Source organism: Lipophrys pholis, assembly GCF_963383615.2.
Source record: "Lipophrys pholis genome assembly, chromosome: 23".
Taxonomy (NCBI): domain Eukaryota; kingdom Metazoa; phylum Chordata; class Actinopteri; order Blenniiformes; family Blenniidae; genus Lipophrys; species Lipophrys pholis.
In genome coordinates this window covers 10,209,066-10,230,940 of record NC_137645.1, presented here as the reverse complement: position 1 = coordinate 10,230,940, position 21,875 = coordinate 10,209,066, and the positions used below count along the sequence as shown (strand labels likewise).

General features: G+C 46.2%; 1 protein-coding gene across 1 annotated transcript; it reads left to right on the top strand.

Moving 5' to 3' along the window:
- The first annotated feature begins 5,257 nt into the window (after nucleotides 1-5,257).
- On the top strand, nucleotides 5,258-20,618 carry slitrk6 (SLIT and NTRK-like family, member 6). The gene is made up of 2 exons (XM_080493237.1): nucleotides 5,258-5,366; nucleotides 18,042-20,618. The coding sequence occupies exon 2, from the start codon at nucleotides 18,057-18,059 to the stop codon at nucleotides 20,583-20,585; it is 2,529 nt and encodes an 842-aa protein (XP_080349363.1). The 5' UTR covers nucleotides 5,258-5,366; nucleotides 18,042-18,056; the 3' UTR covers nucleotides 20,586-20,618.
- Nucleotides 20,619-21,875: the final 1,257 nt, after the last annotated feature.

Sequence of the window (21,875 nt, the reverse complement as noted above, 5' to 3'; positions counted from 1 at the left end):
GCATTCAGTGTTGTCATGCATTGACATTGTACTTCTTCTCCATGTATTTGTGTTTGAATAAGATTTTGTTTTTGATATACTTTTTAAGTCTGGAACGCTGCATTCGTGCTATGGAACAAAACGTGGTTTTATGAAGATTTCTGTTCTTTTTGCGTTGTACTTTCTTTTTTTTGTTGCAAATCTGTTCCGGACATTAACTGGTAAAGTTATGATCTTTATATATGATTTGCAGAATAACATGGGGAATACTGTATACATGGAGGAGGCAAGGGATTGTGGGTTATGGGGTTTCACTGTCCACCGTTTTTGTTATTTTGGGTGTAGGATAGAACAATATTGACGTAAATTAAGAAAAATGAAAGGAATTTTTACGATGTAAAAGGGGGTGGTATTAGAAAAAGTTATACCTTTTCCTAATGTGATGTAATGCACGTATTTGTCAAAGTGTATGTCAAAGGATCTCATTGGATGAGGATGTTTCTTTTTGTTTTTATTCACTCTGTCTAATTCTCCTGTTTCTTTCATCATTTTTTGCAGCACATGCTCAGAAATTAATAAATGCTGACGCTGCAAAAGAAGTTGGCCTAATCTTATTAAACTGATTTTGAACCCCGGTGACCCATCCGAAACAATCCGTAGCCTGAAAACACTTCCTCTTAATCCCACCGTATAACCCTAAATAGACCCCGGGCTTTAAAATAGCAGCTTGACTGTCGAAGCTGCGCCGGGTCTGACTTTTTTTTTTTTTTTACCTCCCTGCCGAAGTGTCGGAAAAGTGGAGCGGCCTGTTAAAAAATACACAATGTGCTGTGTAGCGCTGTCAGACAGGGCGGAATAACAAGGTTTCTGCCGCTTTGTTGGGGAATAAAAGTGCATAATAAGTATATTGGGATCAATGCAAAGACTGCAAATGTCTTTTTCACGCAAAAAAAAATCCTCATTGATGGGGGGGGGGGGGAGAGTCAAAACTTGATCTCCTATGGCAACCGGTGTGTATGGAAACAGCTCTACCCTGCAGATTTTTTGGTTTTTTTTTTTTTTTCCCCCTGTGATTGAGTGCAGGAGGTGAACAGTGCAAGAATCCCGCAGTCTGTTTCTGATGGCTACGCTTCTGACAGGAGGAATAAAAAGGAGCGAGACTAAATTTACGCCCCCCACCCCTAAAAAAGAAAAAAAAGCCTCGCTGATGCAGAGCATGCGAGACATCTCACGCTGCAGCATGGGAGTGTGTACTGTAGGTGGGCCCAAGACACGGTAGGAAAAAAACCCAACCAGACACACAGATGCGGGAGGATCCTGCACTACTATTTGTGAAGAGATTCTTGGTTCCACCATTGCAAGTGACCGTGACCCCCCCCCCCCCCCCCGAGGGCCACACAAAGCCAAGGATGTTTGTTTCCTCAAAACGCAGCCCAAATCGAGGGCCTCGATTGTGAAAATGGAAGGCAAGCAGCTGTGGAATGCACTGATGATAATTGTGCACATTGTTACGCAGCCATTATGCAAAGTGTTCTGTAAAAAAAAAGAAAAACTCCAGCGGAAGACACTCAAACTTTCAGAAAAACAACAAATTATGCATATGAAGAGTTGTAGCTAAGATACTGACGAAATGACAGCTTTTTGGGGGGGGCAAATCGAATTTTTTTTTTTTTATTAATTCCCCCCCCCCAGCCCACGTCCAAGCAGATTGGTTGAAGCCTCACGTTTTCTCGCTTTATCAGACGAGTGTGAGGCGCGTAATTGTGCCGATACAACTCCTGCCATGCTCCCGTCAATAAACGGAGGTAACGGAGAGGTAACTCCAAAAGCAGGGATTTAATTTATTTCTTCTTTTTTTTTTAAAGTTCCCTCGCTCGCTGTTGAGCGCGTGCAGATTCTGATGGAAACGGGACAGACGCGTCTGAACGGTCGCCAACAGACGGTTCCTTTGCGAGTGTCACCCTACTTCTTGCCTTCAGTTCTGCAGCCGCGCGCCGAAGCGGCTCGGTGATTTGAAGAGCGAGAGAGAGAGAACGCTGACGGGTCCCGTGGCAATGAACATTAAAGGGATACGGCGGGAGAGTCGGGCGTTGACAGCACAGGAACGAAGAGACTGGAGAGCTAATTGGTCGGTTCCACGCAGATCCTGCCGACTTAAATAATATGGGAATAAGAAAACAGCGATGACTCATGGTGTTTATTCCTTCCTATTTTTAGAAAATTGACGTCTTGATGTTTCCAACGCCTCCGAACAAAAGACCCTTTTGACCACGCAGATCTTGAGATGTGTTCATCCAAAGTTCAGAAGACTCTTCCACTGATGAAGGCTAAGATGCTAAACCCGGGATTAAGGTCGTGGTCACATTCAAGACTTTGAGAAGCGTTCATCCTCTGGACCTCCAATTACTCAATATGCCCCCGGTCCACTCATCCAGACCAGGATCCTGAGCTGTACCGAGACACTAATCCACAGATTAAGGTCTTGGTCACATTCAGATTCTAGGACATGTTCATTAAGACCTCTAGGCACCCCATTAATCCAGACCAGAACCCTCAACCAGACCTCGATCACTGTAAGGTTTCACCCGTATTTTTGGACTTATTAAATGTTGTTCAGATGACTTTCGTCACATCAATAATGTCCTCAGTTTTAGAAATTGGCTTGTGGACTATCTTTTTGAATCCACAGATTGGGGTCGTGAACTTCAATTCCCGTTTACGCGGCAACGATTTCAAGTGAAAACGCAAAACTTCCGGAGCGTCTTGGGTGTCCGTGTACGCGATTGTTCAGCGCATGCTCACGACATCGTTTTCAAAAACGTTTTGAAAGCTCTTCAGTAACGAAAACGGCAAAAACAACAGATTGGGACACCAAACGAGGGATTCGGGTCCTGGTCACAAAAATGAAAGGAAGGTGGGTAAGGTAAGATGAAAGCGCTTCCTTCTGTGACCACAAAGCAGATCAGGTGAAGGATTGCCGCGCGAACAAGCGTTGTGAAAGTGGCCGCGATCCACAAACACAAGAAAACGAAAAGCAACACTGATCTGTTCCTGTGATTTCGGCGAACTTATGATGAAGCACCTGGGCCGCCGCCGAGCGCCACATAAAGAACGCACTGACAAAAGAGCCTTAATGGCTTTTAACACGATTCCCTGGGAGGGAAAAGTAGGTGAGAGCGTTTTTCAAGGAGGCCCTGAAAGGACGGGGTGTATTTACTCTCAGAGAGAATGGGAAGCTATCAGAGGCCGAGTCTCCTGCATAACCATTTTCCAACCCCTGCTTGATAAAAAAAAAAAAAAAGGCTATTAACACTTATATCATCAGGGCGGCTCGATACCTCTGGCGGGGTTCTTCTTGCATAAATTAATCACATGTCGGCTTGGCGCGTTTCATTCCTCTCAAATAAAAGCCTGCATATGTTTCCAAGGTTGTAATTTTCCTCGGACCACCTAATGGGTTTTGGGGTGGGGGGGGTGGGGGGGGTCAAGCGCTCTGTTCCAGATGGGAGTCAATTTACAATAATCCTGTCACAAAGCCACTTCGGCTTCAAGCGGTAGATGGGGGTTTGATGCTACCTGCTGCATCTGAAAGCGATCAGTCGAGTCCCAAGGTTGCTTGTACAGTGGTTTGATCTGCCAGACTCTCTCAGCGTTTTTAAGTTGGAATAATGATGATGGATTTGTCAGCTCCCGCAGCCCGGGGGGGGGGGGTCAGGGGGTCGGGCCGAGCCAAGCCGCCCCCTCAGCTGGAGATCGGTAGCGGCTCGGAGTCCCGCGCAAGGACACGGAGCAGCGTGAGCCCCCGTTCGGTGCCTGGTCGTCTACTTCAAAGCACCAAAATGTCCGACAATATCAGTTTGGTAGAAAATTCGAAAAGTCCTTCATCCTCAGCTCAGATTGTTGGATTGCACTCGATGCTCATCCCACAAATTCCATGTTTCCCTTCACATGAGCAGCAACAAATAATTTGGACCATTTTCAATGCGATGAATCCATTAATAATTGAGCCAATAGCATAATACCATTTTGCCAGTATTTAAACATTGTGTGGTTATTATGTAATAACTATAATCAATAATGTAATAACACATAATCGGGACTTTGATTTTGCAGTATTTGTGCAGTTTTCCCATCAAAAATATTAACTGGCATCGGAACTATCTATCCATTCATATGATGCAGAACTCGTAGTTATGGTTGTAATTTTTCATTATTGCATTTAAAATTGATTGTGATGTAATTGTCGACTATTTGGTCGCTGCGTACATGTCACTTTACGACACGTTGTATTTTATGTATTCTATTTGTACTGTTATGGTATATATTTGAGATTAATTAAGTTTTTAATTTTTTCATCTTATATGACTATTTGCCAAAAATCAATAATTGCATGGGGTTTGGATGAAGCTGCATCCAAAGCTATTTAAAGCTCATCAATGCAAGATTTTTTTTTCCTTCCTTCCCTGGTGTTGTGAGAATCTCCATGAGGAGGAGCTCTGTCTAACTGATGTGGAGCTTTCTAAAACTGTAAAGTCACCCAATTTTACGCACTTACATGACCGGAAGCTGCACATTTTCTGCCTCTCATACGGATAGAAATTGATTTTTTATTTAATTTTTTTAATCTTGTGGTTGGGAGCAGTTTTAAGGTAAATGGTTAAAAAAAAAAAAAAAAAAAAGCACAGGTTGGTTAAATGTCTCGTGGGTTGCATAGGAGTTGCAGGACGCATGTCACATGCAACAATGAATATCCGTGCAGGAGGGGAAAACAAAAAAAAAAAAAGCGTCTTTAATTTTGAAGGTTTCCTCCGGATCTGCTGCTGCACAATCCTTCCGCCTTGACTCTGCCTTTCCCTCCTCCGGTCCACCTCGACAGCATGCAAATTGCAGAGCAACTCCAATATATCGCAGATTGCTCAAGAACGCAGAGCGCGCGGCGCGGCGCGAGAGCGGGCAGCTGGTGCGCGTTTCCCCCCCTCGCATCCCGAACGGACTGTACAAGGATGGAAGAAAACGCCCGTGTGTGATTACAACTCCGCTGCATCCCTGCAACTTCAACCCTCCAATTAATTTGGGAGAAAAGGAGGGGGGTGGGTGGGGGGGGGGGGGAGAGGGAGTGCAGGCTGAAGGAAGAGCAGGGGCTGCTGCGCTCATCATCCCGGGACTGGAGTGACACCCGCACCGGCGGCTCCTGCGTGCGCACCGGGGATCGTTAGAGAGAGCCGTCCAGGACCCCTGTGAAGTTTTTTTTTTTTTTTTTTCTTTTTCTTTTTCTTTTAAGGGAGAGGACTGTGAAATCCTGTTCGATGCGTCGCCTCCTCGCGCACACACACACGGACTGGTGACATTTGGACTAACCTGCCTCTTTTGTCATCCGTTGTAAGTCGGTAAGTCAAGAATCAGGGTCGGTGGTTCCACATCTGTGTTTGTAGCACTTGGATATAACCCCCCCCCCCCCATAATGCGCATTTTAGTTTTTTGTAAAGGTGACAGGGGAATCCAGGTGTCCATAATAGGCAGGTTGTGACTGGCTGAAGTATGTGCCAAATGTTTTGACTTTTACGCACGGCGCGCCCCAAATAAATCAACGCGTATTTCTGTGCCAAGAGGATCGGCTGTGTGGAAAAAAAACCAAAAACAAAAAAAAAACAACAACGACAAAAAGAGTAGCGCAGGCTTGTGGGAAGAGTGGAGGGGACATGGGAGTTTTCCTGAGGGGGGGGGGGGGGGGCTCCATTACCTCCAGCACACCTGGCTGCCTGCCACACGCAGTTACTGTATCCTAGAGCGCTGCGCTGCCTTATGTTAATCCGGACACACACCTACACACACACACACACACACACACCCCTGAAACTTCGCTTTAAGTGGCGCATTTCTTCTCTTTTTTTGCGGCACCAGACATCTGCACGGAACAGATTGCTCTACCTTATACTTTATCCTCCCTGGTCACTCCAGTTTGTCCTGTACGCGCGGCTAAATATAGTTATTGCTCATGCATTGTTGTAATTCCTGCTCCCGCTTGATCACAGGTATATTTAATAGCTGAGGCCCTGCGTCACGGTTTGTGGCAGCCAATCAGACATCTCATTAGGTGGAAGTATTGTTCACACTTTGTTTGGGGCCCTGGCGCCGGATCTCCTTTGCGATCGACTAAACCCTGGGCAGAATTCGTGGCGGATTTAATCACTTTGCACTTTGTCCTGTGTTCGGAGTCTGCGCTCTCCTCCCCCCCTTCGATTAGACAAGGAGGTTACAGTTTAATTAAGTGCGCGTTAATGAGCAAAGTGGTGTCCAATTAGCTTTTTGGGGTTGCACGTGGCATAATTGAGTCCTGACCCCCAATTTATTGCATGGATGGATCGGTGTTTAACGGCGTGGACCGTCACTTAAAACGTATAGACTTCTATTGAACGTGCCCGAATGGGAGATTAATTAATGGTTGGTGAGTTTTTTAGGAGACACAAAGGTAGCGGGGCGAATTGAGAAAGTCTGTGAGGATTCACAGGCCTTGCTTCTTTTTTATATATATATATATATATATATATATATTTTCTGAACCTCCCCACAGTTTTCATGAAAAAAAAAAAGAAAACCCCTCACTGTTTACTTGTTGTGGATATCAGCCGGCGCAGTGGAGCTTTAGACCGGCGCTGAACAAACTGTTTGCAGCCGAGAGAAGCAGAAAATATGTGTTTGAATAGGTGTTGTACGGCGTAAAGCAGCCAGAGGAAATTGGCCTGACAGGTTGCGCGCAGCCTGCAGATTTCCTGGTGTCGGAGGCAGGGAGCTCTTGCAGGCCCGGTGGTGGAAGGATCCGCGGCGAAACTTTATTAATGCACGCTATTTCCAGACAGGAAAAGAAAGAAAGAAAGAAAGAAATCCTGCAGATGCATCTGTAGAAGCTTGTGGAAAGGAAGTAGGCAGAATATTGAATCAGTCAAATATATTGTGAACCAAAAAAAAAAAAAAGAGAGAGAGAGAAGAAGACGAAGAACAAGGGGCAGGAGAGTTGAACTATCTCTTGCCTCTTGAGTGGGCGGATGTCATAATTATCATTTCTCCAGGATGGCGGTGGAGGACCGCGGGCGCTGGCAGGATCTCCGCGGATATGTGGGTGTAGCGGTGGTGTCGACCCTGTAAGGGCAGGCCACATCACTTCCAATACGCCGGGAAGAGGGACAAGTCCCGCCGTAATTGGTGCCTGGGAACAGTGCAGGGCGCTCGGGCAAGCTTTATAAGACGGTCAGGGCAAGAGAGGGACACTGTGTGTGTGTGTGTGTGTAAACAAAGACGAGAAGCACACACACACACACACACTCACACACTCAGGGGGCTCTAATCTGCCATCCCATGTCAGGCTGAAATGAAACAACCCCTGGCTGGACGCAACAAGTCTCACTATCTTGCATCTTCCCGTCGAGGCCTCCTCCTAGTATCGGTGGACGCACGCCATTGTTGTCGGGGGGGGGGGTTGACCTCTGACGGGCGAGGGGGTAAAAAGGGAGGCGAGGACTCGCTGCTCTCTGCTCATGAAGTCACAGGTAAACTAGATTACAGGGATAGATCGCAGGTTTTTTTTTTAGTTTTTTTTTGGTCCAGGTGCTGCTCCGCCGGTGACCCGTACCTCCATAGTTTTGCGTGCGATCGCCATGGACGAAAACCCACATGATCCATCGGGCCTTGTGTACATTTAAGCCAGTCTTTTTCGCGAGTCCTGACCGTGAGTGTGTTATCTCGCACACACACACGGGAGAGAATAGCCTCTTTCGGCTCTTCCCATAAACCTCCCTGTCAGGAGGAATATAGGTGGTGTGAGCTTCAGGCCAGTGCATCTCTTATTGGAGTCTGGCGAGTCAATAGAGTCCTTGCAGGGCTCCTCAATATTGTTGTTTTTCTTTCTTTTTTTTCTCCCCCCCTACTTGGAGCCTTAGCAACCCACATGCAAGTCTTACAGTCTTTTTCGACACACCAGACTCATGATCTGCTTCTCAGATCACGAGGGGGATAAAAAAAAACAACCCATCATGGTGGTGTTTTTTTAGGTACTGAGCCTCTAATCTGTCCGTTTCCACGAATTTCCTCATGAACATGAAAACATTTTTTTAAAAAGCATCCATCGGGGAGCGTGGCGTGTTGGCGGTGTTGGTCTGTGGTTAGCCCAAATGCTCGGCGAGCAAAATTTATTCAGGACAATAAACACCCCCGCTGCCTTTGTTTTGAGACGTGGTTCCTCCCCCACCGCTGTCACGCGGCGACGCGCACCGGCAGGCCTCCTGCAGCGTGTTGTCTGTAGATGCATTTAATCCTTAACGTCTTGTTATGGTTCCAAGCCTTGTTTTTTTTTGAGACGCTTGGCATTTAAAAGAAAAAAAAAAAAACCACAACTCTAAATTGGACTTTTCCCTCATAAGTAGGAGCTCGGGATGCTGTCCAACTACTTCTACCACCCCCCCACCCACCCGCCCGCCCGCCCGCCGCCCCACCTCCACCCCTCAGTGGCGCTCCCACTTAATTGGTCTTGAAAGGTCTTGCTCAGTCGGACGGTGCAGGTCACCTCAAACCTTCTGGATCTGTTAAGTCATCAGACTCTCAATTAACTCGGCCACAGCACCTGATTTAAAACTGGACGTGTCCAAAAAAAAAAAAAAAAAAAACCCAACACGACACTGAATTTGCATTAAAGTTGCTGTCGAGACGAGACTTTTAAGTTGGGCCTTTTGAAGTCTCCGTCTTTACTCGTGTTATGCAAGCAGACAATTACGCTGAACCTCATATTTCCGTATGTGCTTGAGTCCAATTTGTGCGCTCAGTCGCCACCACGTAGCGTATTTAGTCAGCAATCAAAGTGTCGTGCACAAATCAAGCGTCTGTCCGTCTTTAGACCAGTTTAGAAGTCCGACTTAGAAGTCCGACTCGCTTTCCGTTCATCCGTCGCGAAGCTCGGGCCCTCCCGTCTGTGCATCCGATACCCACTGTTCCAATTGAGTCTGGTTATTTCCTCCGGCTAAAGGCTGGATCTCCTTCGGGCGAATTTGCATCAGTGTGCTCGGGAGCGTCAGATGGGTGGAGTTCTCCGTCCGACTCGCTCTGCATCGTAAAGCAACTTATGCTGATCCCAGAGTGACACGGGAATGAATTATGGAAGTGTCTGGCGAATAAACAGGGAGAGGGCCGAGAACAGAGAGAGAGAGAGAGGGACGAGGGAGAATGGGGCGACACGATCCAAGCAGTGATTTCTCTCTCATTGTTTCTTTTTCTTCTGACAGATAAAACTTGCCAGCGCACGTTTACCAAACAGAGCGAGGCGGCATGTGACTCCGCGTTAATCCTGTTTGCGGTTCTAACTTTTTCTTTAACCCCTTGAAGACCCTGGGGGTAACGCTTTACCCGACCTTGCATCGGGAGACTGACGCAACGGGAACACGAGTCGGAAGATCTCCCGACTTTCTAAGCCTGTGTGATCTCATTGTGCAAAGGAGGGACACCTTTTTTTTTTTTTGCATGGGACTCGAAACCACCTTGAGTGGACGCATTCAAATTCTTCCCCTGGGGTGGTTCAATGGTTTGACCTTGGCGCTTGAGGAAAATTTGTATACGTTTTGAATTGGTTAACCCAAAGGTAATCCTCAGGGCTTAAACCTGGGGGCACCGGCAGTTTGGGTACTTCTCCTATCGTTTTCATTCTTCTCCTGGCTAAAATAGTGACAATATTTCAAGTTAAAATAGTTTTCGCATTTTGGTTTCAAGAAAAGTTTCACGTTTACATAGAAACGCTGAAAATGATATAATTAGCATGTTGGATAGTTTCGTTTTGTAATGAAACCCCCCCCTACACAAAACAATGCGCTATAAACGTGAACAATAGGAGAAGAGAGAAGGTGGATTCTTATTACGGTAGGCACAAAGAAATCGATTTAATGTTTTATCGAATTTGTTGCTATAAAAGATTTTTATTTTGAAAAATTCAAGTTTTTTTTTTCCTCCCAGTTGTTTTTTTCGCGTCCCGTTCTCCCATTCCTGGTGGGCTTCCGTAGTTTCTCTAGTTAGTTTCTAATTAGTTGAATGACGGAGCCTCATTTACTTTGTCCTCAGAGTTGAAATGCATAGAAATAATCCCAAAATACAATCACAGCAATAGAGTTGCACTTTTAAAAGATCATAGTTTTTTTTTTTTTTTTTTATGGCCAAATTGCCCTGCCCTACTGTCAAGTTAAAAACAACACTCTTATTCCATGGTGCGCGTGTGCAGCAGTAGCGTTTCCCCCGTCGAGAAAGCTGTGGTTTTTTCCCCACTGTTTTCACGTAGCGTTTCCGAAAAGTTGCATTTTTAGCGGCTCCGAGCACCATTGTCGTGTAAACCGTCCCCCAAAACGCAACGGAAGTTTTTGCATAATTTCACTCCCTCAGTCTCGCCAGTCGCATTCTCGATGTACAGGTGGGCCAACCCCTGGTCTGAGACTCTCCTCGGAAGGCGGCAGGATGCTTGAGTTTTATCCATAATAAGTAGAACGCAATCGAGGGCAACCTACAAGGTATGAGAGTTTGAAAACATAGTCGTCTTTAGTCTTTTCGGAGGCTTTTCCGAGCTAATTGTCACCTGAACGGCTCCCATTCAGCTGTTACTAATGATCGCAGCCGCTAGCAGCTGTGGCCATAAAACAAACAGCTCATGACTTTGCAGTAAGCCCGTCCAATTAGTAAACTCAGCAGAGTCCCTCCGAACAACCGTAGGTGTGCGTCGTCATACAATTATCACCTTTTGATAAGAGACTTGTACGGAAAAACAACCCTCAAGCTTCGGTAATCTCTCACAGAGCCGTGGCTTTTATTTGTTAGCATCGGTTTTATGTTTTTTGGCCCTTCTGTTTAAAAGCACGTTTAAACCATCACCATTTTTTATTTTTTTTTTTCAAGCCAAATTATGAAGATTTATTACACCAAATGGTTTGTTTGTTTGTTTTTTTTCTCCGCGGCCCTGGCAACATAAGCCGCGATTAGCCTTGTTAGCATTGTTGCGCGGGGCACAGAATGTCCCAGGTGGTGCCGCGTCTTTTGTTTACCCTCTGCGAGCAGGTCCGTCCACCTATATTATGTGGCTCCGCTGAGACTGAGGGCTTTTTTGTCTATCAGGCGGCTGATCTTCACCTATTTCTGGAGTAAATCATGAGACTGTCATTACCATTAGCCCGTGGCCTTTTTTCTTTTCACCGAGGGTGCATACTTCTCTTTAAACGGCCGATTGAGACGAGATAGAGATCAAAAAAAAAAAAGAAAAAGATGTGAAACAACGTGCTATTTAAAGGCGAGGAACGAATGCTCGCAGGGTCTCCCAAAATGAAGGCCTGACACAACTTTACAGAAGTACAAATATGGAAACTGCAACAATTATGCTTATTTTTTTGATGTTTTGCTGCTCGAGTATTCTGAACAAATTTATCTACAGTTTGCCAGTCTTGCTGGTGAGTCACTCTTGAATATTAAAAGTGTCCCTCTCCCTCGATCCCTATTTCTTTTTTTTTTACTTTTTTTTTTTAAAGGGACAGTGACTGGAAAATATACATGTGTTTGGTGCAGATGGGGCTCCTTACGAAACACACCTCGACGCCACTGTATACACAGCATAATATGCCTGCTCACTTCTAGGGGAACTAATTACCGCGCATTAGTTAAACAGACCATTTGAAATGCAAGCCTGCTAAATCACGCTCGCCAGTGGAGCCCCCCCCTCTCCACGCAGCCTTTGTGTTCTATTATTAGTTCCATCGTGCATATGTTCTCCGTCAGAAATGAAGGCCCACCAGCACAGAGCGAGGCGGCGAAAGACGCCGTGCATTTTGCGTTGGTTTATCTCGCCACGTTCATGCGAGAGGGTGGCCGAAGCCCAACAACAACCCACCGGAGTGGAAAATGTGCTTCGGTTTCCTTCCCGGGGAACGCCGGAAGTTACACCAAAGTCTTTTCACACCGCACCTTCAGAAAGTGCTGGCCGTGAAAGTGTCAAAGCGTCTGATCGTCACACGGGTGGAGATTTTATTTTATTTTTTTTTACTATTTTATTTTCTTTCTAACACATCTGTTTATATGGGCCCGACGGCGCAGCTCGGGCTTCGGCGAATTAAAAATGTGCTCCTTTCAACCTCCGCTCTTGTCAAGATCCATTAATCACTGCAGCTGCAGGTAACCTCGCTAGTGGGAGCACCGAGGTCACTCATGCTGAGGTGACTGTGAGGCTTTTCAGAAAGCAACTTGAAGAAACCCCCCCCCTCCCCAAAAAAGATTCGGCAGTATCCGCGAGTTATCCACGAGATCTTTTGAAAACACAAACACGGGATGACTTTTATCACTTCTGACGGAGTTGGGGAGAATGGTTCTATCTGCCGGGTGCCACTAGGGATAACAAGCCTTTCATACTTGTACATCAAGTTGCCTCACGCTACAGAAAGAGGAATTAAGTCTTCTGCCTTATGGGCTATTTGTGGCTCGAGCATGCTTTACTTGCTTTGACAGTGACGAGGACAGAACATGACTATAGCTACGTTCGTATTATCTAAAAATAATATTCTGAACCGTCAACCGGAAAGTGTGCAGCTCACATCCGTGTCCGCGTTGTGTCGATTCGCCGGCAAAGCGTGACGGATGTGCGCGCGGATATAGAAGCTCGCCCATGGCTCGCTTTGTTAAACACGCAAGAAGCGCGGGGGGGGGGTGCAGACGTTTGTCGGAGTCGCGCCGCCTTAATGTCCGAACGGGATCCATTAGCCGGGGAGAACGCCGTCACCAACGAGACAGCGAGTTTACCAGCAAAGGTTGGTGTTCCGTAGACAAGTCGTGACCGTTAATCTAACGTGTCGGAGCCCAATTACGCCGCTTGGTTGCCGAAGCAGAACATAAAGTGAACATAAGGAGAGACCCACTGAGCAAAGAGTCCAAAGACGTCTTTTCCATTCCGCCATAAGACGTCGTCAGGCAACCAGAAGGAAAGTTCTTTTGTTTGTCTTTCCTGGACATTGCGTGGACTTGTCAGGACGCCACATAAACGTCCAAACGACCTCTGGATGACGTGACAAAAACATTTAAAATCAGTGGATAGGAGTCTTACCCGCCATAAAAGAGGTTTAGGTTCAAGTCCAGGTGTGGTCGCAATTTATTAAAAAAAATTTCATTGAGTCACGTCATCCAGAGGTCGTGTTTGGACATCCAGACAGGACCTCCATGCAATGTCCAGGAAAGACGTACAAAAATCCCTTTCTGGCTTCCCTGAAGACGGTCGTCTGGAGGAATGAAAATGACGTCTTTAAAGACGTGATTTGGAGAACTCTTTGCTCAGTGGGAAAACTCGAAGGTGAGGCGGTGAACCCGACCCGACTTTCTGTCTTGCTTCAACGTCCTTGAGCCAAAAAAAAAAAGACAAAAAAACACTGAATTATTGACATGTGCAAGACTTGTAGCTTAATCTGACCTCTGACCTCGGAGATGTTTGGGAAAGTTGAACTCTTTTTTTTGTTTGTTTTGTTTTTACGAGGGCACAGCAGATCCCGAACTAATGATCGGCACAACTGCTTGCTATCATGCTCATGAGGAGCCACACTCGCCGGTTCTTCATGACATTATGAAACACTTCACTGCGCCGGAACAATGCAATTCATTGCAAATGAAGCATGAACTTGCTATTTATGGACTTGTAAGTGGACAAAGCCTATTGAGTAATAAATATTCCACCGTCGTTTTTATTTTTTTTTCCTTCTCTTCTCCCCCTTTGCTGTCAAGGTCTCCCTCAACTACACTTGATTTTTTTTTTTTTTTTTTTTTTCTGGTTCCCTTTCATGTCGGAGGGCGAGCAGGCGTCGCCCTTGTGCATGAGGAGAGATCTCGCAGGGCTTCAGGAGATTCCTAATTGAATTGTATGAGCAGCAAGAGATGCACATTTGAATCCGTTTTCTTTCTTTCTTTCTTTTTTTTCTTTAAAAAAAAAAAAAGCCAAAAACCGGAAGAGTGTTTGATCTCGTATCCGTCACGCTGCGTCCCCCATGCAACATTGATTGCCTAGAAAATGGATCGGTTTGAGAAGTCTGTTTGAAATGGAGGAAGAAAAGACCCGCCTCTCCATATCTGCCCTCTGCAGTCGTCATGCAGTGTGCGATAGCATCTGTTAATAGTCTCTCTTCTTCAATCTGGCGATGTCCTACAAGCCCTCAGGGTCGGCGAGGTGAGCGCACCGGGCCACCGCCAGACTCCCAAACAAGCAAAAGGCAGATAAATAATGAAAAGATGGAGATATTTGGGAGCCTTCGTGGGAACGGCATCACCGTCGAAACAATACATATTTAATGGGGCTGAGAAAATTATACTGGGCGTTTCAGTGTATTTCTCTACTGGTGATGAACGGGGCGCTATGTCTATTTTTAACACGCTGATAATGAAAGGGAATGAAAAGGAAGGCATTTTTCAATACATTATATGTTTCACGACATGCGTTGGCATATGCAACCCCTATGGCACCGGTTGCAATGATGTACTGGGATAATAATCATCATGGAATTTAAGAAAAATGTCAACGCCATCACTATAATTTTGCGTACAGTGAGGGCAGCACGGTATAGTATATAATTCTTAACATCAGTGATATACAAATCCCGAAAGACTGAAAAAAAATAAAAGATCTACATGTGTGGCTCATTTATTTCGAACATTACTTCATACTTGCTGGCATCGGGCCAACAATTAATATAAACGGCTAAAATTGTTACATGATTAAACCCAACAGATGCTTGTTTAAAAAAAAAAAAAAAAATTTTAAAAAAATTATTATATATATATATATATATATATATATATATATATATATATGTATACTGTATATATATATATCAAATGTGAAAAATTGTTTCTGGTTAAAATTGGGTCCAAAAAGAGAAAGCACACTGTTATTTGGAGCACAGAGACGTCGTATATATATTTTCGGGTTTGGCAATTTATCGCAAGTCATGTCGTTATCGCAGTAGCTGACTGGACAGAAAGGAAGTTCCGTTTTCAAGTATTGATTGTGTCCGAAGTGGCGCCGATTCCCCGCAGAAGTCCGTCAGTGTGAAGACATTATTCAGTCCATCAGTAGACTGTCAATGGTCTTTTGGCAAGAAGCATTTAAGATTATTCTTCTTAATTTACCGGACGATGAGGCCTTCATGGCGTGTCTGATATTTAGATCGATAATCTGTGGAGTGAGGAGTCTTGATCAATTGTTAGAAAAGTTACGAGAGACCTTGAAGTATCTACGCCTGAAAACCTAGAGTATATCGAAGATTCTGTTGACTTGGTTTTGATCAATATATATAATATATATATCTATATTTTTTCCCACTTTACCCAGAAGCACAAGAAATGTATGAGAGCATGGCAAAAAGTGAGAAAAAGAAGCAAAGTTGCTCCTTCGGGGAATATTTCACATCAGCTCTTTGCTTTGACTGATATTTCCCTTCAAGCAAGTCTGCTTATATCAAGTATTTATTGATATTGTACACTGCAGCGCATTGGGCAAGACATGGAGAAAGCACTACTGGCTGCAGGCGGCTGTGAACGCCCCCTCGATGTGTGCACTATGTGTCACTACTCTCACCAGGGAGGAGGCTTTTCTTCCTGTAACGTATGTCAAAGGAAGGTCGAGTGCTATTTAAGACGTCGGAACTCGTGACTCAGGGGTTGTCAGTCTCTGACAAACACCGTGGGATTGGCTCGAGTTCGTCAAGCCCGGGCCTGCCGGAGTGAAACTTTGTTGATTTTATTGGGATTCTTTTAACAAGAACACCTGTCAACTTTCAAGCCTTTGGTGGGAGAACTCTCACTCCAGGAAAAAAAAAAAAAACCTGCACTTATGCAACCTCACCTAGAAATGGATTGATGGTCAATATTATAACTGAAGCTTTTCAAATCCAGTGTTGTTTTTTTCGGTCTATTTTCTATAATAACTGTGGTATTGTTGGGTCAGAGTGCAATCTTTAATATTCTTTAAGGACAAAACTATAAATCACAGAGTTGTAATCATATATATATATATATATATATATATAAGGGCTGGGAAAAAATATCTATTTAACCGATATATCGAATTTAGAGCAAACAATTTGAGTCCCCCCCCTATTTTTCGCGTTCCGTTCTACCATTCTTTGAGGGTTTCCATAGTTGCTGTTGCACTTTTTGCTTAAACCCGGGTTAAAGCTTGAGTTTGTTGAAAGATGGAGCCTCATTTCCCTTTTATTTTGGGATTTTTTTTTTTAACATGCATTGTAGTTCTGAGGACAATCACAGAAATAAAGTTGCACTTTTGACCATAAATCTGATGTCTGCAGTCATTTTTAAGTTCATTGAGAAAGAAAATCGAATCGAAAATCCAATTTTACTCTTGAAAAAATCATAGATTTGGGCCAAATATATACACTATATAGCTGTTTTGTCACCAGAGCTATAAAAGTCTGACCTTTCACACCTTTAAATATGATTAAAGGTTGTTTTTTTTAATATAGACTGCATTATTGAGAAATGATATACATTTTCAAATTACGGGTGCTGACATGGCAATAGGCTAACATTATACACGTTAATCATGTAATCTTAACAAGAAAAATATGAACAACATCATTACCATTCATGAACGCTGACACAGAATGAAAATGCACTTGTGAGGTCAAGATTATCTATAGATCTATTATTCATACGCTTCTCCACATTTGGAATTCCTGCGATTCTTGTAGCGAGCAACCTACATCGGGTAAACTACTGAAGTGAGGTGGGGTTGTTTTTTTTCCACCTTTAATTGCAGTTGGTTGGAGTCTTACAGGGTGCAGATTCTTCTTTGGGAACTTTCCCATTCCCTACTTATTCCAGAATACCCAGTGAAGATTTGATTGGTTGACGTTGGGAAGACGTACAATCATTTAAGGACGTGATGCTCGGCCCTGCGGTTGGGGCTTTATAAGGACTGTTTTCGCCGGTCTCTCTGTTTTTAGAGGTCAGCGCTGTGAAGCTCCACTAAATCTATGTTTCAGTATATATATATCCTCCGACTCTGGAATGTTTTGAGAAATAAAAGAAATTCACTCCCCCCCCCCATTTATGTTCACAAAGTGAAAATATTCAAATGTAAGCAACAGAGCATCGCTCTTCCCGGCGCTGTTCTTCCAGGAGTGCAGGTGTGGAGGCATAAATACACATTTGACATTAATTGTTGAATAAATTTCCCAGTGAACGGAACATCGAGTGCTGAGCGGTTTTGGGCCGGATACATGTACTGCATGCGTACTTCAGGCACAAAAGGAAAATCGAGATTAATTCATTCGCCTGTTTCCAAAAAAAACACTGCTCATTATCATATCTGTAGGTAGAAAAGTACTTCGACATCGACTGAGTTTTTGCTTTTCGAGTGACTCACACTGAGTAACTTTCAGTTCAGATGAGTCCTCGTGGAAGAGGGCAAAGAAATGAGGAAGTCAGTTTTTTTTTTGTTTTGTTTTTTTTAAAGCAGCATTATCTTACTGTGAGTCATTGGAAAGAGTCTTGCTCATCATACTTTTGAAATATATATTTACTCACGAGTAAAATTCCACATCCAGACAGAAGCTGTTTCTCAGGATTCTCATTAGTGGGACAGGCCACATTAATATGTACACTGCTCTCGCGCTACTAAATATAGGAGCCTCTTTTGAGTGTGTGTTTGGAAATCTATCAGCCTAATAAGGCTTGCAGGAGACAATGTTTGCCACTGCTATATATTTTTCATGCTTCTTCCATTTTTTTTCTTTTTTTTCTTTTTTTTTTTCCTATGTTAAGGCGTTTCTACAATGCACAAATGCTTCCAAGATGACTGTGTCTTCTCTTCATGCATATAATGCTCTCATAAATGCGATTTTACACATTTTTTGTTAAAGCGTACAACAATGCGAGTCTATAACACATGAAACTTGGATGACACCAAGTCGTATCAAAGCTCAGCCATTTTGTATGATTTATTTCTTTATGACATTTAACACTTCTTTTTCCGCCCCCTCTCTCCGTCTCTCTGTCTCCAGATACCCCAGGCCAAAATGCTGCCCTGTGTCATTTTCCTCGGCTTGTTCCTCGCCGCCGCCCGATCCCAGGACGCCCGGCCCACGGAGGCGCCGCCCTCCGCCAGCAAGTCCTGTGACTCCCTGTGCTCCTGCGAGGGGAAGGATGGCGTCCTCCACCTCAACTGCGAGCAGCGCAACATCAGCAGGATCTCACAAGTCAGCGTCCCGCCGGGCGTGCCCTTCCACCTGAATCTGTACAAGAACGACCTGGTGGAGCTGCGCGCGGAGGAAATGGAAGGGCTTAAGAATGCCCTTTCGCTGCACATCGGGGGTAACAGCATACAGGAGCTGGAGCCGGGGGTCTTCGGCGCGCTCGGCTCGCTGAAAAAACTGCACATAAATAGCAATTTCCTCGTCACTTTGAAGGAGGACACGTTTCAGGGCCTGGTGAATTTGGAGTTCCTCCAAGCCGACACGAATTTCATCCGGGTCATCGAGCCGGGGGCCTTCAACAAGCTGATCCGTCTCAAGGTGCTGATCCTCAACGACAACTCCATCGAGTTTTTGCCCAGCAACATATTCCGCTTCGTGCCCCTCACGCACCTGGACCTGCGGGGCAACAAGCTGCAGACGCTGCCTTACGTGGGCTTCCTGGAGCACATCGGGCGCATCATGGAGCTCCTGCTGGAGGACAACGAGTGGGTCTGCGACTGCGACATCCTGCACCTGAAGATCTGGATGGAGAACATGAGGGCGCAGTCGGCCATCGGGGACGTGATGTGCGCCACGCCGCATCACCTCAAAGGGACCATCCTGGCTAAAGTCAAGCGGGACGTCCTCTGCCCGTCCCACGCCGACATCAACCTGGAGGAGCCGTCCAAGTCCCTGGATATGGTCGTGACTCCTTCCACCAAAGTGTCCCAGGTCCCCAAGCTGACTGACGCCAAAGACGGGGCGCCGACGCCGTCCCACGTCCCCGGCAGTCCGTGCGTGGAGCACTGCTCCTGCCACAACCACCCCGTGGCGGGCTTTCTCATGCATTGTCAGGACCGGGGGATTCAAAAGGTGTCGGATATCGGAATCCTCCAGCAAAGCCCCACTAAGCTGGTCATGACAGGAAACATGATTCAGAAACTCTTGAAGTACGATTTCGTCACGTACGACAGCTTGGAGCTGCTCAACCTGGCCAACAACCGAATCGATTACGTCGATAACGAAACCTTCCTGAGTCTGAGCGGTTTGAAAAAGCTGTATTTGAACGGCAACCGCATCGAGAGGCTGTTCTCCACCATGTTCGTGGGACTCCACAACCTGGAATACCTGTACCTGGAATACAACCTCATCAAGGAGCTCGCCCCCGGCACCTTTAACCCCCTGCCCAACCTCAAGCTGCTGTCGTTGAATAACAACCTGCTCGGCTCGCTGCCGGCGCAGATCTTCCGCAACGTGCCGCTCGCCAAGCTCAACCTGAGGAAGAATCTGCTCATGCACCTGCCGGTGAGCAACGTGCTCGATCAGCTGGACTCGCTGGAGCAGATTTATCTGGAGGACAACCCCTGGGACTGCAGCTGCGACTTGCTCAGCCTCAAGCAGTGGGTGGAGCAGCTGAGGAAGGACGCGGTGGTGGGCTCCATCCTGTGTCACACGCCAAAGAAGGTGATGCAGACGGAGCTGCGGAGCCTCCGTCACGAGACGCTGTGTCCCGGCTTGGGGACGTACCACCCGGCGGCGATCGGGGAGGAGGGCGTGACGGCGACGGCGGGCCCCGGCGACGGCGGCGGCGACCGCAACGTTTTCCTCGCCCTCACGGACACCATCCCGCTCTCGGTGCTCATCCTGAGTCTCCTCGTCTTCGTGCTCATGGTCATATTCTGCTCGGCGGGGCTGGTGGTGTTCGTGGTGCACCGGAGGCGGCGGCGGCGGGCGAAGAGGAAGGCGGCTGAGGAGCAGCCACGCGAGAGCGCCAGCGGCAGCTCGCCCATACACCTGCACTACAGCATGTACGGGCAGAAGACCACGCACCACACCTTGACGCAGCGGACGGGCTCCGCAGCGCTGTACGAGGAGCGCTCGCACAGCCCCGTCGTGCAGATCTGCCGCAACCCCACCTACTGCTCGCAGCACAAGGACGCCGACCTGGACTACGGCGTGGACGAGCCCGGCGGCAAGCAGCACCTCTGCCGGAGCATCATGGAGAAGGAGAACACCTCGCCGCTCACGGGCAACCCCAAGTTCCGCCAGGCGGCCGGGGAGTGCCCGGCGGAGTTCGTCACGCTGGGGAATCCCGGCTCCTTGTACCGGAACCTCCTGGAGCGGGAAAAAGAGCTGCAGCAGCTCGGCATCACCGAGTACCTGCGCAAGAACATGCCGCAGCTGCAGTCGGCCGTGGACCTGCAGGTGCCGGGCCACCAGGAGGAGCTGAAGCTCATGGAGGCCATCATGTACGCGCGGCCGCGCAAGGTCATGCTGGAGCAGACGAAGAACGAGTACTTTGAGCTGAAGGCCAACCTGCACACCGAGCCGGACTACCTGGAGGTCCTGGAGCATCAGACTGCGTTTAACTGAGCAGACGGCGATTCCAGATCCAGTCTGAACCAAGTGCCTTTGTCCTGTTTGCCCTCTTCTACTTTACACAGCGTGAAACAGAATATATATATATATAAATATATATATTATATTATATCATGGGCACGTGTGTTTAACTGTAGCACAGAATGTAACTGGTTGATTTCTTCTGTTGAAAAGGTGCAACACATTGGGCCAAATGATGTTTTATTTTTTTTTTTGTTTTCTACGATTGATTAGATTTCCACGGCAGCCAAACGAATCGATCCCACCACCGCCACCCCACACCCACCCCACCCCCCACCTCTTGTCTACATCTTATAGGATAAAGTCGTGAATTCCAATCACCACTTGACCCAGAACTGCAGTTTTTTTTTTTTTTTTTTTTTTTTTTTTAATCAGCGTGACCTGATTACGGCCTCTTGTCAACGCGAGCCAGCTGGAACGCTCCGACCAGAAACGCCCGTCGAGTCGGCAAATTGCCAACTCCTCCGTTGGATAAACCGTTCGGTCTAGGAAGCCGGTGCGACCGATCGAACCCGCAGCCAGAGGATCTATATTTATTTACAGCTGAGATTTCTATCTATATATATATATATATATTTTATTTTATTTTTTCTTCCTTTCAGTCGGTTTAAGTAGTGCACTTCGACTATATCCACAACTGTAACCTTGTACAAAATGCATTGCACTAATCAAACGCCATAAGATGGTGCATGACAATCAAAAAAGAGTCCTGCTGAAACTTCTTACTTTGTTTTGTTTTTTTCGTTTGTACCAGATGGAATGAGCCACTTGTGTGTGTATATACGCGTGTGCGCACGTGAGAGATGCCACTATTGAGTTTTGTTGACGTCGGACCGTCGCTGCGACATTTCAGGATTTATACAATTCACCATTCAAAACAGTCCGTGTAAGCACACACACACACACACACCCCGTAGCTTTTCTACCTACCTAGATCGGATTATTTATTCTGTATATTTTGTACATACCTCGGTTCCATTATCTCTTTTCTTTTGGTTTTTGTGTGCCTTCGGTGATGTACAGAACATAAACAGAAGTTGTAACTGAAAACCGGAAATAAAGAATTGCAATACGAGCGATGGTGGCGAATGTGTGTGTGTGTGTGTAAAAAAGGTGGTCGGACCCCGACGCACGTTCTCCGCCAATAATCGAGACCCCAGACGGTAAACGAAAGGCGTTCTCGCCCCCCCCCTTCCGCAGCGCACATGTGTGGAAACAACATCCACTTCTCTTCCTGCAGCGTGAATAATTCAGCCCCCCCAC